Raw genomic sequence first — 16851 nt, 5'->3', positions numbered from 1 at the left:
TAAAACATTTTAATTATTAAGAGTCTAATGGTCACTGTTAATTCACTTAGCTTCCTGTGAGTATGACAGGGACCGTACCTCGTGGTTCGCTGAGACGTCCCAAAAGCAATTTACCTCTAAGCGCGTCTGCTATAGGTCTGCTCCGTGTCCCTGCCTGTCAAAATTGAACACTTAGCTCAGGCTGTCCTGGTATGATACGTATTGACAAATTGGGTTCATATGAATCATTTAGGCTCGCCTCTTGTTTGACCTGTAGTTGTAAAGGAAAGACAGTTAGTGAAAAATAACTTCCTACTGGCGTCTTCATCACTGAGCGGCGCTGCTCTGGCTGGAGCTGGAAGTTGAACCGTATGAGTGATCTCTTCTTTTACATGGCTGGTTGAGCTGGAAGGGGTTCAGATTAGAGGCACAGCAACCTCCACTTGAGACATTAAGACCGAGGCAGCTGTGACAGACAGAGGCCGAGCCAGAGTTTGGCACCCATATTCAACAGGATTCCTTTGTGTGTGTCGAGAGCCAAGCAGATCATTATTTATTTACTTGCTCCTACTTGGCATGCGATAAGCATTGTTTTTTTTGTAAACTAGATTGATGTGATGGGTCTAGTAATGGCCATAAGGTTGCAGATCCATGTCTACAACTGACAAAATAGTTGGCTTATGCTGAAGACAATACAAAAAAGGTTTTTTGCCTTAAGGTTTTAGGAAGAGAAGCGTCACATTATCAATATTTGCATATCCACTGATGACCCATCCTTTGATGATGTGATTGCAAGTTTAATTAAATCATACTTTATCTAAATATTTACAATAGCCCCCTACTGGTGACAAGTGGACCTCCAAGACAACAACCCGGCTTCACATTTTTAAAAATTATTCTGTTGCATTCAAAATAGGTGCCTTATTTTTTAACATGTAAAACATCTATAATTACTTTTAATAAAGTTATCATTTGCAACAAAATGTTTGCATTTGCTTTGACGTTGCATTTATTATGATTATGCAGTAGGAAACTGAGACTGCTGCTCACAAAAGGCATTTACGCCATGGTCCTCATATAGTTTTGTGGTCCTCAGAAGAAGAGTAACGTGTCACGTGTCCATATTCAATCAGTTTAAACTGATTTTTGTATTATAATAAAACATTCTTGATTAGTTCACCTTGCCGTTATTAGGCAAAGTGTTCACATGTGGCCTAGTTATCTGTAAAATAGTAGTATACAGGCTCTTTCATAAAAAGCATTGGTTACTGACCATCAGCACTTATTTGTGATAAGATAAATTATGATGGACCAAAACCAGTGTGGCTTAAATACACATCCCAAGAGCGGTCTGGACTAGCTCAGTGAATATAGTTGGTAGGTGTCATGTTTTTGTCTAAATATTAGATGAATGCAACAACAACAAAGAGAGGAACTTTAAATTGGAATGAATGAATAAATTGGTTTCATTTTAACATGAAAAATATTCGATACTCTTTATATGTCGTCACTTAACTCAGTCTAAGTTGGGCACATTCCTGGCTCCAATGTCAGATGTTGTCCTGTGCCTTGTCACAAATACACCCGCTACACTCCCTATATGAAATAAACCAGGAATATCATTGCCAGGAAAAAAAGGACATTGGCATTGGATTAACAATAAAAAAACATTATTGTACCAAGATAATCTGAAAGTGGTCTATAAAGTTAATTAAGCATTTTAATGCATGTCTCATGGCTGGTGTCATTTGAATACAGTATCAAGGCTTCAGATCAATTCAGACAGAATTTGTGTAAAGTTATGACAATAATTGATATTCTTCCGTGTAAGACAACAGTATCCGTGATAGTCCCCATACATACTGCGTCATTAAGAGTGAATTAAACGAGGCTGTTACAAACAATCTTCATACGCGGCTCTGAAAATTAACCGCGCAGTACTCCAAACTTAAAACACTTGTGTTGATGGCTTAATTGCAGCCGTAATAGTTATTAACAATTAAAACATTCTCTGGATACTTGTAAACATTTGACAAGCAACAAAATGGTACAGCAGTTTATCTTGTGAATTAATGATATGAAGAGAGTAATTAGGGGAGGCGGAGTCCTCTCATGACACATTCGCAATGACTCGACCAATTAGCAGTTGTTTTGACAGGTCCTCCAATGTTAATAACCTTAAATTATTCAGCTTTTTTTCGAAATCATATGCACACACACAGACGATGCTAATGAAATTACTCTGTACAGTGTGTAGATGATCAGAGCACACTTAGTCTTTCTAATTTAGGTACGATTGAGACGTGTTTGTTCGCCCTTTAACGTTTTATCCTGCTGCCGTATCTTCGGTGTGACAGATTAACGAGACTCTTGAGCACTTAAGGAAATACTAACTTTTATTTTTGCTATTTTCATTCAAATGACAACACCTGCATTTGGCAATAACTTCCTCCATATCAAGTTTACAAAAAAAGTGTCTGTAAACATTAAAGTGCAAAGAATTTGCTTGCCATGTAGGGCACATATCTTTTTAAAGGTTCATGCTACAAGCACTCCGATCTAGTTTCATGTGAAGAATCCACTCAACTTACCGTTTTCAATTTCATCCACACAAATATACCCTACTAATGTTTTTTTGTTTTTTTTTCAACGAGTAAAACAAAACAAAAAATGCTATTCAATAAACTTTGTCGATGGTCCATGGTTTCATCTCAAACAAATAGGTGACAGAAAGGTCAAAGGTAAAAAAAAAAAAAAAAACTAAAAACAAATTGGCTGTTTTGTATAGTAAAGCCAGTCTTATGTACCCTGTGGCTGTTTGAACAAGGAACAGCATGATTAACGTTTTGATCGTACAAATTAAAAGAAACATCATAACAAAAAAAACAACGAAACCAAAAAAAAAGCGTTAGAAAACACTCCTCCAAGAACAGAGAACAGTGTCTTGTTTGCAACACTGTTCAGAAGTTTAAGTTTTTGTTCAGTATAGGCTTGAATGGCCCCTTGCTGGTTTTAATTCGTGTAAAGTTCAGTGCATTTAGGACCTATTCAAAGTGAGAATTCCTGATGAAGAATGTGTCGGGAAACACATTAGACGCCCCCTTTACCGGGATGTTACAGTCTTTGTTGTGCTATATCAGGGCATTTCTGAAAATCCATCGAGGAGGAACAGGGGGAGGCTGGACAATATGGCAAAGGGCCTATGAGTTCTTGTTGTCATTTTCCTACTACTGACTTCTGCACATGTCAATTTGAGGAGCATCAGTGTTAGCTGGACGCCAAGGCTCAAGCTTGCTCTCAACTGGCTAAGATTGGATTTACACAGCGACAGTAAAATCCTAAGTCTTGTGTGGTCTCTGACCTGCCACAGGAGTTCAGACAAACGCCGAACAGGGTGGCAGTAAAAATAGAAGAGACTTCTGTTTCTGTGTAAATGTAGCTTATGTATCGGGCATGTGACCCAGAGGTGTGTCTGCCGGTCCAAGGAGCCGGTATTTCTCCTCCAGGGATGGCTCGGTGCTGCTTCCCTGCAGGTGGATCAGCGGCTTGGTCTGCAACAGCACGCAACCCCGGCCCCGGCCTCGCCTCTCCTCCTGGTTCCTGCGGTTGAAGATGTTTATTCTGTTGTCCAGCTCAGGGCTGGCCTTTTCTGAGCCAGTTGGGCTGGGAAGCTTAAGGTTGACAGGGTCCACCGCCAGGCCCTTTTGAGCAAGGCAGGAGTCCTCAGAAAGGGAGGAGAGTAGCTCCTGCACCACCATGCTGGGGTCCCTGCAGGGCTCCTGGCCTGAGAAGGATGGAGGGCAGCAGCGATGGGAGCTGTAGCTCAGACTGAGGTCCTGAGCTGTGCTGCTGCTGCAGTCTGTCATAGATGAACCCGGGGTGTGGCTACTCAGGCTGTGAGGACGGGCCGTCAGGCTGCCACTGGACCGTGATATGCTGGTCGAGGCATCACTCACAGCGCTGCCCACCCGCTCCATAGCCAGCATCGGGTTCGACTGGATGGGGTTCGGACTGGTGGGGAGGTGAACGTCAATGGCTGCCGTAGTGATGATCCGGGCACCTAAGCCAGAAGCTCCAGCATCTTGAAAGACATTGTGTATATTTTAGAGATAGTTGGACAACACAGATAAAACAGATTACTTACAAAACCAACTTACGTTATGTCAGCCATATAGAAGAAGTTTTAAAACGATACTTACTGAACAGATTTCCTAATTTTGGCTCAATGTGACAATAGATTTTGTTAACTAACATGATACAAAGTTTGTTGTAATTACAAAATTGAAATTTTTGTTTGACAAAAGTCAGGCTTAATCAGGATGGTTTTGAGTTTACGTTTAAAAAATATACATAAAATATCAGATCTCTAAATCTCCTAAGATTCTATGTAGGACTGCAACTTAAATCTGCCTCTTCAAAGGGTTTTCTTTACAGCCAAATCTATGAGCAAACCTTGGAAGTTGGACCTATAACTAAGAGTTTAAACTCCTTTTTCGAAATGTATTTACATGTTTCAAGACATTGAATTGTGCAAAACAACAGAATAGTGAAGCATCTCCCTGAGCTGTATTGTGCAGAAAGCGAGATAAAGTAGTAACGAGAAAAACAGATAAAACAAGAATAGAATAAAATTTTTCACAAAAAGAATAAATGGATATAAAAAAATAGTTAGTACTTATCTAAACATACAGTGATCCGTCATAGACCGAGCTTATCAAACAGTGTACATTTCTGCATATATGTGATAAGAGTTCAGCTGAGTTCTTGTCTGTGCACCTCGTTTATAATAAGTTCAGTGTTCATTGTCACTCACCACTGCTTGCTTCACTGTAGTATTGGCTGATATAGTTGTTCATGTCATCACGTACAACTGGATCTGAGTTTAAAATAAAGGAAGAATAAATTTGATATTTCAGCAAAAAAAAAGTTGCAACACCTACATTTGTTCTCTTAGTGGGTGTTTAAAAACCAACTATTTAAAGTAAGCGTTATATTATTCTGTTACATGTTAAAATGACAGCATTGATATAATTCTCTTAACCATGAATATAAACATGGATGCCTGTTATACCTCCTACTCTTTCCACTCTTGAATAATCCTCTCACTGCATCCAATTTGGAATCCGGTCAAATTATATGACAAGATAAAAGCTTGCATGCAGACAATAATAGTTTAAACATCACAAACCTCTAAGCTCCTCTTCTATTTGCTCATTATCTGATTATGAACTACGCTGCTGCATCAGAACTTGAAGGGGATAAAAAAAAAAAAAAGTCTTCTCCAAAAATGCGTCCACACATTAATTTCCTTTTACATGTGCTCTGCTATCTAATTTCTGTGATGTACTCTGTATGAATATGAATAGTGCCTGATTTGCATGTTGTCTCTGTTAATAACATTTACTCTTATAAGTTTTGGACTGCGCTGTCTTGTCAGTGAAATGTTGTATTATGCATAAACAAAATACAAAAGTAATTAATTTAACATTTGGACTTAACTTCATGTTATTATTTTTACTAATATGGTTATGGTATTAATACAGAATGCACCGTGAATTGTAAATAGACATCAGGAAGTGTCCTGTCAATTATAGTTTAATGTAGTGTGACTCATGTCCTACCAATACTCTGTGAGGCAGTGATTTTTTTCACACCTTTTCGTCCGTAAACATTTTGGTCCCCCTCAGTGTTAACATGGCAAATGAGTCCAGATTAAAAATATCTCTTATGTTTACAACATAATATTGACGGAGAGGACTCCTGCCCCAGGCCACAGGTGCTTTTATTGGCGAGTGGTCAGGATCACGCACTGCTACGCTGTGCATTAGCTGCACCCTAGTGCACCAGAAATAAACTGGGACAGAGACAGGGTGGGGTTGGTTTCAGGGACGAGAGAAATGGGGGGGGGAATGAGAGCGAGAGAGAGAGAGAGAGAGAGAGAGAGAGTGGGATCTCTTTGTTCAGGCGCAGATCCCATCTCCAGTCTAGCGGGCCTCAGCGTGCGTGGTGAATGGCCGCGATCTGCTATGCTCTTCTGTCCGCTTGATTGGCCTTCAGCTCACTGTCCGCTGGCTGAGTGCGAACCCAGAGTACCCTGAGTGCTAGCCCCTGTCCCCTGGGACAGGCTGCAGGCTCTGATGGGTAATTTCATTTATTTTTCAGTCTAAAATATTAATCCCTGAGCCACCCCTGGAGAGGAAGCATTGCACTCACTAAAACAAGACTGAGACAATCACCCCACAATTAATAACACATGAGTCTCGAGGAAAAAAAGAATGGGCTGCGCATACATAAAAGACTCCCCTCTTCTGTCTGTGACAGTCGACTTTACCAGGCTGTCAGCTGTCGCTGGGAGAAGAGAGGTGACATGCTGAGGTCCTTTTAGTTCAAATCTAAACTGTTATTTTGAAGGGTGAAGTATGAGTTCCATACCACGAGTGAAGAGGTATGAAAGTCGACCCAGGAAGATTTGCAGCCACTGCAGCTAATGTTGCAATAATACAGATAAACAAAGTGAACAGGCCGTTATGATTTAGGTTAAGAAGAAATAAACTTTGATTTTAGAACATAATTTGGAAGATTTGTATCTCCTCTCTTCTCTCTCATGTCCTATACAGACCATAAAGGTTCTTTATCCATGTTAGCTGTAAGACTCTTAGGATGACTCCATATTATATCATCATTGAGTTAAAATCTTGTCATGCACTTTGGTTTAACGGTCCTGTTTGTAAGATTTAGGAGCCGAAATGGAATATAATGTATGCAAAATGAAAAATTGATATTCTTTATGTTTTTATCAGTGTTTTCGTTACTTTACAATGAGCCTTTTCTATCTACGAGCAAGATGTTATATCGCCATGTTGTTCATATTTGATGACGCTCCAAGACCCTCATAACTAACAATTCACATTTGTGTAATTTCATAGCTTTCGAGTTGTGAAAGGGTCTATTGCATTTAATTTTCCTAAACCTAAATCTAACCAAACAGTGACTGATACTGATAAAAAGAAAAAGAAAAAGTGTAACTTAGTGTAAAAATAATACAGTATAATGTTCCAAACAGGATACATATCCAGGTCTACTGAGTGGGAATCCTGTACTTCATCCGTTCAGCAACAACTGGGTGCTCCAGATGTTGACATTGAGATGATGCTCGTGGGACAAAATTAATTATAATGTTCTGGGTTCTAGGAACACCAAGCCAGTGACATCAGATGCACCAAATCTACAGACAGAGCTGGTTTCTACAGTAGCCCAAAGCAGACAAACCAAACACTGCCTCTAGTGACAAACTCTCAAATCTTCTGTGTGTTTTAGCAGCCAGTGTAGGTTTGGGTGAGACATGGGGTGTTCGGTTGGTTGCAATCTGCAACCACACCACTAGAGACAATCAGCCTCTAGTGTATTTTGTGCTTAGTGCTAATTATCAACCATCAGCATGCTGACACACTAAATCAGGCCCATTCAACTATACTTTTTTAGAAGGGACCGATTTGAAAAAGTGCTGAGGAGCTTGAATTTTACATTCCCTATTTCTGACCTGCAAAGCTCAGAATCAGAATGTGTTTAAACAATGCACTTTTTTTTCCTGTTCTTCTTTAATGACATTTTACAATTGAAAATAAAAAGACCAATGCACTTTTCTAATCCTAAATTTGGGAGGTTAGTTTGATCCTCATGAATTCTCTCTGTTTAAACAGTCTGGGTTAAAACATTTTGATGAAATAAGAGTTTTTTGGGGGTTGACAGGAGTCATAACTTATGAATGGGTCAATTAGCCCGCTAACAAACTGATCAAAGTGCCAGAGTGCAGGAGATAAAGGGCTGATTTTGGCACACGGTCCGCATTAAATTAAGATGGTGAATATGTTAAACATTATACAAGCTTAACATCAGCATGTTGGCAGTCTGTGCACTCAGCTCAATGCTCCATGGAGCCAATATGTTCCTTTAAATCAAATACGTGTTGCAAGGCCTTCATTCTTTTGTTACCGTCCTGTACTGCCTGCTTTGTCACTACAATCATCTTTAAGTAAACTCCACCGGCGAGAAGAGCAGAAATGGATTTGGAGTGAAGGGAGAGATGGAAAGAAGAGAGATCATAAGGAAGGATGTCGTGATCCCAGATACACAATAACGTTGTGCACAGACACAAAAAAAGAAAAAAAACTCCCTAAAATCGTTGACACGGTCTGCTCTGAAATCGATGTTGAGATTTACTCCAGTTCTTACAGCACATATTGAAGACATCAAGATGAATAACAAGTGAACTGTTTTCACTTTTAATCTAAGTGTGTTATCTGATAATGTGTGGGGAACTTTGGAACTGGTGCGCTTCACTGATGCACAGCTGTGATTTCTGCCTGCTCATTGGTTGTTCTTGAACTCTACACAGTGTGGTACTTTCATTGGGGTAATTCATTCTTATGAAGACTTCTTGATAGTATGATGGCACTCTGCAGGTGAGTGTGAGGGAAGCCCGGTGTGCAGTATTCAGCTGACTTGATTTTGACTCGTCCTGACTTGTGGCCTAAGCGTGCATACCAGTGTCCATGTTTCTGTAAAAAGCCCCACTTGTTTCGGAGAGCCAGATTTCCCACTATGCCCTTGGGGTAATATTGCGGATGCCATGGAGCCTCCTGGTGCCCTATTGTGGTATGCAGGTGAAGGGGAACAGATGTTGACAGGAGCCCACTCTCTCCTAACAAGGCCCAATGCACAGAGCACTCTGTACCTGAAATGGCCCGAGTGGTCTGGGCTGGCAAGGCCGGCCGAGAGGGGGGGGCGGTAAGAGAGACAGTTGGGGCACGACAGAAGCCCATGCGAGCTGACGTAGTGTCGGAGAACATGCTTGTTTTCTCCAGGATTCACCAGATCCTAAAAGCTTTTTTGCCCTCATATTGATCCCGGAGCGCCTGCGGTCAGATGGGTGTTGTGTGCGAGCATGCGGGGGCTAAGAGGCTGGCCTCGAAGACGCTCCAGGGCTACTGCTCCAGATTAACTGTACACTGCTCTGGCACCCAGTTCACCTGATGTTACACCGTTAGAGACTTTTTGTTCCACATGATTATGTACATACTTGATGCTGCACCTCTCTCCTGGTTTGTCATGCTGCTTTCTCAAGCAAACACTGCAGCTGGCATGGTGTGTGTTCGGATAAGCTATAGTTTAAATGCGTCAGGCTTTTGTCTCAGATGCATCCATTTCAGTTTGGGAATCAAGTTTTACTATTCAGATAAGCTACTTCATTAACCTCACCACAGATTGCATTGGAGCCAATTTTGTGTTAGGGATTGTAAAGGATTTTACTGTATAGGGAGTTTGCTTTATTTTGCATACGCTTCAAATTACTTTTACATGTGGGAACACTAACCCAAACCCAATCACTATTCATAAATGTAAAAACGGCAAATTGTGATTTTCAAATGTGAAAAGGTCTATTTCTTAAGGGTTTCCATATTCAAGACTCAAAATATATGATGAACTGGTTCAGCAAGGGAGTTTTGTGAAATGAGTGGTTTCATCTATAGAGTTTAGGAACCTGTCTGCAGTCCCTTAAAAGTCTGCTTTAGAACCCATACTGCACCTGCAGTGGCATGAGGCTCCCTGGGGTTTCTCTGGCCGCCCTCGTCGTCAGACTCCCCGGGAGTCAAGCCCTCTACAACCTGAAAACTCCGGCCCTGTTTGCCCCACACGTGGTGAATCTGCATGGCTGCCTCGCGCTCTGCTGCCAGGTCCAGGTCCTGCTGGGCCAGATGTGCCCTCAGCTGCCTGATCTCAAACTGGAGGAGTGAGTCGGAGTGCATGAAGAGACAAAGCAGAAAATAGATGTGGAGAGAAGGGAGGAAAAGAGATAACGAGGAAGGATGGAGTGAAATCCTCCCGGATACACAACGTAAGCATAGAGAGAGAGAGGGAAAAAAAAAGAAGACGCTCCGTAGAAATCGTTGAAACGGTCTGCTCTGAAATCAATGGTTGAGATTTACTCCAGACCTGACAGCACATACTGAAGACATCAAGATTAATTACTGGTGAACTGTTTTTTAGCATTAATCCAAGTGCATTATCTAATTATGTCCCAGGCACTTTGGAACTAGTGCGCTTCACTGATGTAACAGCTGTGATTTCTGCCTGTATTTATTTCAAAGTTTTTGGCCTTGAGGATCTTGTTCATCGACAAAAAACCATTGCAGGAGTTTCTTAAAAGGAAGTTAATACAAAATAATGAAAACGCATTGCTGCAATTACTTTTACAAATAAACAAGCATAGGATATGTATTGTTTGGGTCAAATGAAACCTGTATTCAGAATATACCTTTAAATCACATTTTGACAGAGGCAATATATGAATTCTTAGTATAGGATGTTACCTAAAGTGATCATTAAAACAGAGACTATTATTATATACTTTATGTCCGGTGTCAGATTTCGATCCAAGCTGGTCAGTTGAGGGTTAAATCTTGATCAATATTTATTGTAGTCTGCATTTTCCTGCATGAGCTCATCCCAGTGTGAGCTCTGACCGGACACGTTTGTGAGGTATTGCTGCCCTCTTCTGGTGGCACATGAAACGACTGTTTCTCACATGGACACAAGTGTAATATGGAGATGTGCAACCTGTTTCAAAGACTGGATAAAGCAGTGGGTGATGGTTGTTACTATTGGCACAAAATATAAGCCTATACAGTAATAATGGGTGACGTATGTAAAAGCCGGTTTAATAAGTTGCATTCTACTCACTGTCTGTTATTTGAGTATGATGCACCCAGTCTCTTGGTTAAACCGTGGCTGCAAATGTCGACCATCGCACAGAACTGAGGCTGTGGACAGTTTGTTGTGTTTTGTGCAAGAACGTGCAGCTTTTATGATCGTACCAACGTTTTGAGTGGGGACGCTTAACAATCTCTATTTCTGTTATCTTCAGAATAAATTTCATGGACACGTACGGGGGAAATTGTGGCCAGGCCATGAGTCTAAGTCGGAGGTGGTTCGGTACTCACAGCCTGTTCCTGGCAGATCTGAGTGAGACGCTCCAGCTGCTCCTCTCTCACAGCCTTGGTCTTCTCACACTGCTGGATCTCCAGCTCCATCTCCACTTTGACTTGTAGCACATAAGCTTTCATGGGAGAGGAGAGAGTAGAGAGAGTTTTAAAACAAACACAATAACAATAATTGTTTAGATCATGAAACGTAGTAAATGGTCTGAAAAGGATTGTTGAGGAGGCATCGAGAGAAAAAGTTTTTTTTTTAGGTAAGACAGCTGGTTGAGGTCATTATGTTAATAGACATTGAGCACATGGAGGTCAAAGGTCAATGCTGGTGCACCATTATTCCTTTGCTCCATATATGTCTGTCATCACATATGCAAACCTCATTAATTACTAGTTACCACCAGTAATCCTATACCGGTACTGAAGGTAGCAAGGTGCTGAAAGTGTTCCACAGGGATCTCATTTCATGCTGACTCGAAGGTGTCACAAAGTTTCAAATCATCCAAAAAGTGTCTAATGGGCTGACATCTGGGGTTTAAAACATCTGGATAGATTAAGGTCACAGTCCTTTGATTGTCTTTACATAATGAAACAATGGTGGAGTCACTGGTGCACAAGATGGGACAGGAATGGAAGTTTGAGTTTTCAAAAACTATTTTTAAAAGTGAGAACTTATCTGTGTGCCGATATTGGTAATTTGATATTTTAGAAATTAAGATTGTGAAAAATCTCGTATATCAACACGCAAAAACTCTGGTTATTGTTGTTTTAGTTACTTTAGAGGATACGTTCACCTAAAAATCAAAGAATATCATTCATTATCAACTCAGGCTCATGTCGTGGAAATACAAGTCTTTATTGAGTTTTTTCCTGTTTTGTTTTTTGGGGTTTTTATTGCTTGTTTTGTAAAAAATAACCTATTTCCGTTGTTTAGGAGAATACTGCAGCGCTGTTTTGCTGTGAAGCTCCAGAATTTTTTTTTTTTTTTTTTGGACTACAAATCTTTTTCTGACTTTCCATCAGCATGAGGGTGAGTAGATGATGACTGAATAGTATATAGTATGAATAGCAGCTAATTTGCAGGTAATCCCAGTTTTTATTTTATTTCTAACTAGTCAGAAGCATTTCTGAACTGTCCTTGTCGTGGGACAGCTAATTCACGTGCAAGTAAAGTCGCGACAAAGTAAAAGCGTCTTCTTGGAGCAGTACACAGTAAGATTTGGATGTATGTGAGATACTGTTAAATGCAAAGAAAATAAGTTTAATCAAACTTCAGCATATCAGTGAAAAACGAAGATGTCAAGCTTCGATCAGCTATGACATTTTGACACAGTATTCTCTTCCTGGTTGTATAGTCGTGGTGGTCACATGGTCATCTGAGCTTCATCTCCTCGCTGCCAGACGTCGACGTCCGCACCCTTCAGTAATGCACGAGTGGTGCGTCTCACATGACCTTCTTCCTACTACAGCGTTGCACTGAAGTGTTGCCAGCATACTTTGGCTGGACTTGAATCACGCTCGTTTCTTTCCCGTGACCTCGATTCTCTTCATCACTCACCAGCCGTTCTCTTCACTCATAACGGCAGCTGATTGCTTGTTTATTCATTTTTTTTTCATATCATTCAATTTTTCCCGGTGAGGTATAAGAGAAAAATGAACGCGTCAAAATATCAGAGGGGCAGATCAATCAGTGCGTCCACCTCTCACAACCTGACTGAACATTGTATTTATACGTGACACACTTTACTGGAGCCGGATGGGAAGCGAACCTAAAAAAAGGAAGGCGAGGGGTAAATTTGGATACCTGTTGTCATCACAGGTGGCAGACAGTCAGCACCTCACACCTCTCTGTGATCACATTTGTAAGCCAGCCACATGATATCACACATGCTGCGTATCCTGATGGAGACTGTTGCTATGGCCGGCATAAAGAGGTGAAACGCCGTCAGTAATTATTCTCGTCTTATTCCAATATTTTCTGTTGTCGTTGGCGGTGTGATGGTGGATCTGAACTGCCGGCTTTGTCAAAAACACTGAGAGGAGAATGATGAGCCCTCGCCTCAGCACACAGCCAACGCCACATGCTCCTTGTGTCTATTTATAGTCACGCTGGCGCGCACACACACACATTTTGAAGAAGTGGGGACATCAGAAGGGGTCCGAACAGGCGCGGAAAGCTCGATTACAGGTTGATTATTTGGCACTTATAATACATGTGTGCTCCTGCATATAGCACTGTATCAGTATGTGTTTACAAGCGTGTGTGTGTGTGTATGTGTGTGTGTGTGTGTGTGTGTGTGTGTGGTGCGACAGCTGCTGGCAGCACATGCATAACAGTGTAATTCACACCACCACTGATCCCACATCTTCCCCACAGAGGCTCACACAAGGCCCCGCCGCACTCTCACCTGGAGTCAAGTGTTCCGCGGCTCAAAGGGAAAAAACTGCGTTTCATCTCTAAGACAATTTTCTTTTCAATCCCCTGTTTTCCAGAGGTTGATATTTTCCATCTTTCATCTTTTCTAGTCCTTTTAGAAATTCTGCCGCAGTACACACTTCTGTATTTCCCATCTGACTGACACAAACGTTGCCACTATTATACATCAAGATAATTCTGCGAGAGACTCAATCTATCTCCTACAATAACCGAGCCGGTCCCTCAGCTGTACATTTATTGGTCTGAGTGTGATTTTTTTTTTCTTTTTTTATCCTCTGTGGTGTTTTGCCGCCTGCCTAGCAAAGAAACTCAATCACTCACAAATATCAAACCCAACAGGTCGAGGTGTGCGGCGGGAAAATCATCAGTTCATTCCCTGGAAAGCAACACTGCAGCTGCATGTTAAGAGGCAGCGAACACGCTCCTCCTGCTGAACGTGTTACACCGGCGTAAATCAATGATGTTGGAAGCTGTAATGTATCAATTCCTGAAATTATTAGTCATGCCGATATGACGTGTCCTTTTAGTCCAATTGATTAAGATCCTTTAAGACGATGTACTTGTGCATAACTGAGAATATGGACTAAAACCAACCCCAAGACAGACATTTCTATGAAGGAACTTCCTGTATATACAAAATTATTAAGTAAAAGGAAAATAAATGTAAACTACATGGAGACCGGATGTTTTCATCTAACTATGAGGCAAGGAATCTCTCACAGGTGTTTAAAGGAGCACCTTGTGTCGAATTTGGTGCAATTTGGACACAGGACAAGGTCAATATTAATACATTTGGAATGAACAGCAACCAGAGGGGGCGTGGCCTCAGAGTTCTGGCTTTATAGCTATGCAGACTGAAGCTGGTTTCACAACGACATTCACAATGATGGCAAATCACACACTAATGATAAAGCTGTTGAGCTAGGGGGAGGATTGTACCACCTCAAGTCATTCCTCTCACACGGTCTCATGGGGAAGCAGACGTAAACAAAATTATGAGAATGAGTTCGGTGTGGTGCAACAAGTTCCTGTAGTAACACAGTGCAGTGAGAAGGGTTTAACAAGTCTGAATGAGTTGGAAGATGTAGTCAACCTGGGTTTCCTATTCTTCAGTGAAAACTAGAGGTGAGATGTTAAGTTTCTGGTGACATTAGCTTCAAGGGACACAAGGTTTACGCTGTCCTTGGTTGTTGTGGTCCAGCTTGGAAAGTACCAATGTCATCATCCAGATTTTGAAAAACCCAAATGTCAAACATGTTTGATGTTATTGGTTATTATCAGCAGTTCAGGAGGCTGAAGACTGGATGTGTAAACACTAATCTGTGCTGAACAGCATGTTTTGAACGGGCTCTGCACTGGCTAAATAAATAACCATCTCTTTGAAATGGATGTGTCCACCATTGATAATCAATAAGTGAAACATAATGGAAGATCATTTTTGAGTCGAGATATGAGGGAATAGTTTAAAATTTGCGGGAAAAATGCTTATACCCTTTCTGACAGAGTTAGATGAAAAGATCTGTACATAAAGTTACTGTAGCACAAACCCTCTTGTTTCTATACAAGATATAACTTGCTGACACAATTGAATTTTTCTTCCTCTTTCTTCTTCTTTCTTTTTTGAATGTCAGCTAGCTCCATCACCATCTGCCTCAAGAAAGCAAATGAGTGTATTTCCCAAAAAAAAAAAAACTTGCTTCACTGAGACACAACCCTTTTGTCGTCCACTGTCTCCCCGCAGCTGATCGTGTATGCAGTCAGAGGCCCGTGGTGAGGGTGACCTCCGCACAGATATCGAACCAGTCAGCATTAGCATAGGGGACAACAACCACTATATTCATTATGGCCTCTCTGAATCTACTTAACCAGGCCCTTACAATCGATAGAAGTTAGAGTAGCAGAGTGGCAGCAATTTACCATGAAGGATGATCAATAGCTATATTGCTCTGAATAGTAAATAATTTGTATAATCATGGAGAGAATGGGGTCGCTTAGCTCTTTCAAGGCAAGCCGATCTTTATGCATCCGTGTAGCCCTTTGAGTTAACAAAGACTGAGTATTTCCTGGAGTCGCCCCACAGAACGCATCGGTCTCACATGCAGACAAGACAACTTTGATGGAGGTTTTTTGCCCCGCCTCACCATCGATGATCCTCTTGACCCTCCAGATGCGTAGAGTGATGATGAGGCTGATGGCATCCCAGGGGCTGCTGGGCCCATTGGCCACCGTGGAGGCCACCATGGGGGCCAGGGACAGCACGATGACAGCACCGTCAAACACCTGCAAATTCCAAATTACATATGTGAAATTGTTGTTGTTTCCAATAGGATTACATGGAGAGTTAATTCATGTGTGCATGCACAAAGGGGAAATGTTGTATTTTTGCTTTTTCTCAGGGTTAAATGAGAAGGTTGGGATCACTTTACGGCCTGAATGGTAAACATAGAGCTACTGAAAGTAAAATTTTGTTACCTTTGTACAATGCCGCAAGTATTTATGCTAAGCTAAGCTAAACAATCGTACTGCTGCAGCCTCAGAGTTACCTTACCGAGCTGTGTGTGGCATCAAGCCTCTGATCTAACTCTGAGCAAGAACACGAATAAGTGTATTCAGTGGCGGTTCTAGACCAGTTTTCATAGGGGGGCCAGGTTGGGGCCGGCTTTTTTGTTAGGGGGCACATACAACCCGGAAAAAAGGATAAATCCCTCATTTTGACAAAGCAGTGTTTACAATTTCAACAATTTTGATTGGGTAGTAAACTGCTGAGACACTTTATTTCTGCCTTTCCCTTCAGAACAAAATCATTGCAAGAAATCTGTCATTGTATTATTGATGCAGTGGGGGCCACAGGGGGTCCAGACTCAGAGTTACAGGAGCACTGGCCCGTGTTGGCCCCCCCCTAGAACCGCCCCTGAGTGTATTTCCAAAAACGTTGAACTATTTAGGGTGAACTCATGGGACAAAAATTAAAATATAGATGTATAATATTAGAACAGGTGGCTAAATTGAAAATTGTCTCTGACGCTGGTCATCAAAATCTGTCACTAAACGCACAGCACCGGCACTAACCTCAACTTTGTTCTCGATGTAGTCCCAGATCCCGAGCACAACAATTCTGAAGACAGTCTACGACAGACAGACAGGGAGAGATGAATGAAAGCGTTAAAATAGAAAGGTGAAGGGGCATGCTAATACATATCAAAAGCTCTTGTGATATTCTTAGTCTTTTGAGCTGTCATCACATTCAACAACCTTCGTCAAGATGTGTGAACGGACTAAAAAACTGAGAAAGGGCCTGTTTTCTCCCTCAAATATCTGTATTTCTCTTTTTCAAACAGAATAATAACTAAGCTAGGATTCATAAGAGAAAAAGAATAAATGTATTTGATTAGTGTAAAATATATTCTACTTGCAAAGTAGTAAATGCACGCAGAGAAACTAATT

At 41.2% G+C, this 16851-nt stretch overlaps 1 protein-coding gene across 2 annotated transcripts in view; it reads right to left on the bottom strand.

Annotated features, from left to right (window-relative positions):
- Positions 1-2357: 2357 nt before the first annotated feature.
- Positions 2358-16851, bottom strand: part of LOC115580482 (transmembrane protein 266-like) — a 61682-nt gene continuing 47188 nt past the window's right edge. For both annotated transcript variants that reach the window (XM_030414847.1, XM_030414848.1), the window contains exons 6-11: positions 16477-16533; positions 15549-15687; positions 10980-11095; positions 9566-9761; positions 4793-4855; positions 2358-4060 (exon numbers count right to left, since the gene is read on the bottom strand). In XM_030414847.1, the coding sequence (XP_030270707.1) occupies positions 3420-4060; positions 4793-4855; positions 9566-9761; positions 10980-11095; positions 15549-15687; positions 16477-16533 (1212 nt within the window). In that variant the 3' untranslated portion in view covers positions 2358-3419. The remainder of the gene's footprint in view (positions 4061-4792; positions 4856-9565; positions 9762-10979; positions 11096-15548; positions 15688-16476; positions 16534-16851) is intronic.

Source organism: Sparus aurata, chromosome 4 (genome assembly GCF_900880675.1).
Source record: "Sparus aurata chromosome 4, fSpaAur1.1, whole genome shotgun sequence".
Lineage (NCBI taxonomy): Eukaryota > Metazoa > Chordata > Actinopteri > Spariformes > Sparidae > Sparus > Sparus aurata.
The sequence above is the reverse complement of the archived record's forward strand: the minus strand, read 5'-3'. Positions and strand labels throughout refer to the sequence as shown.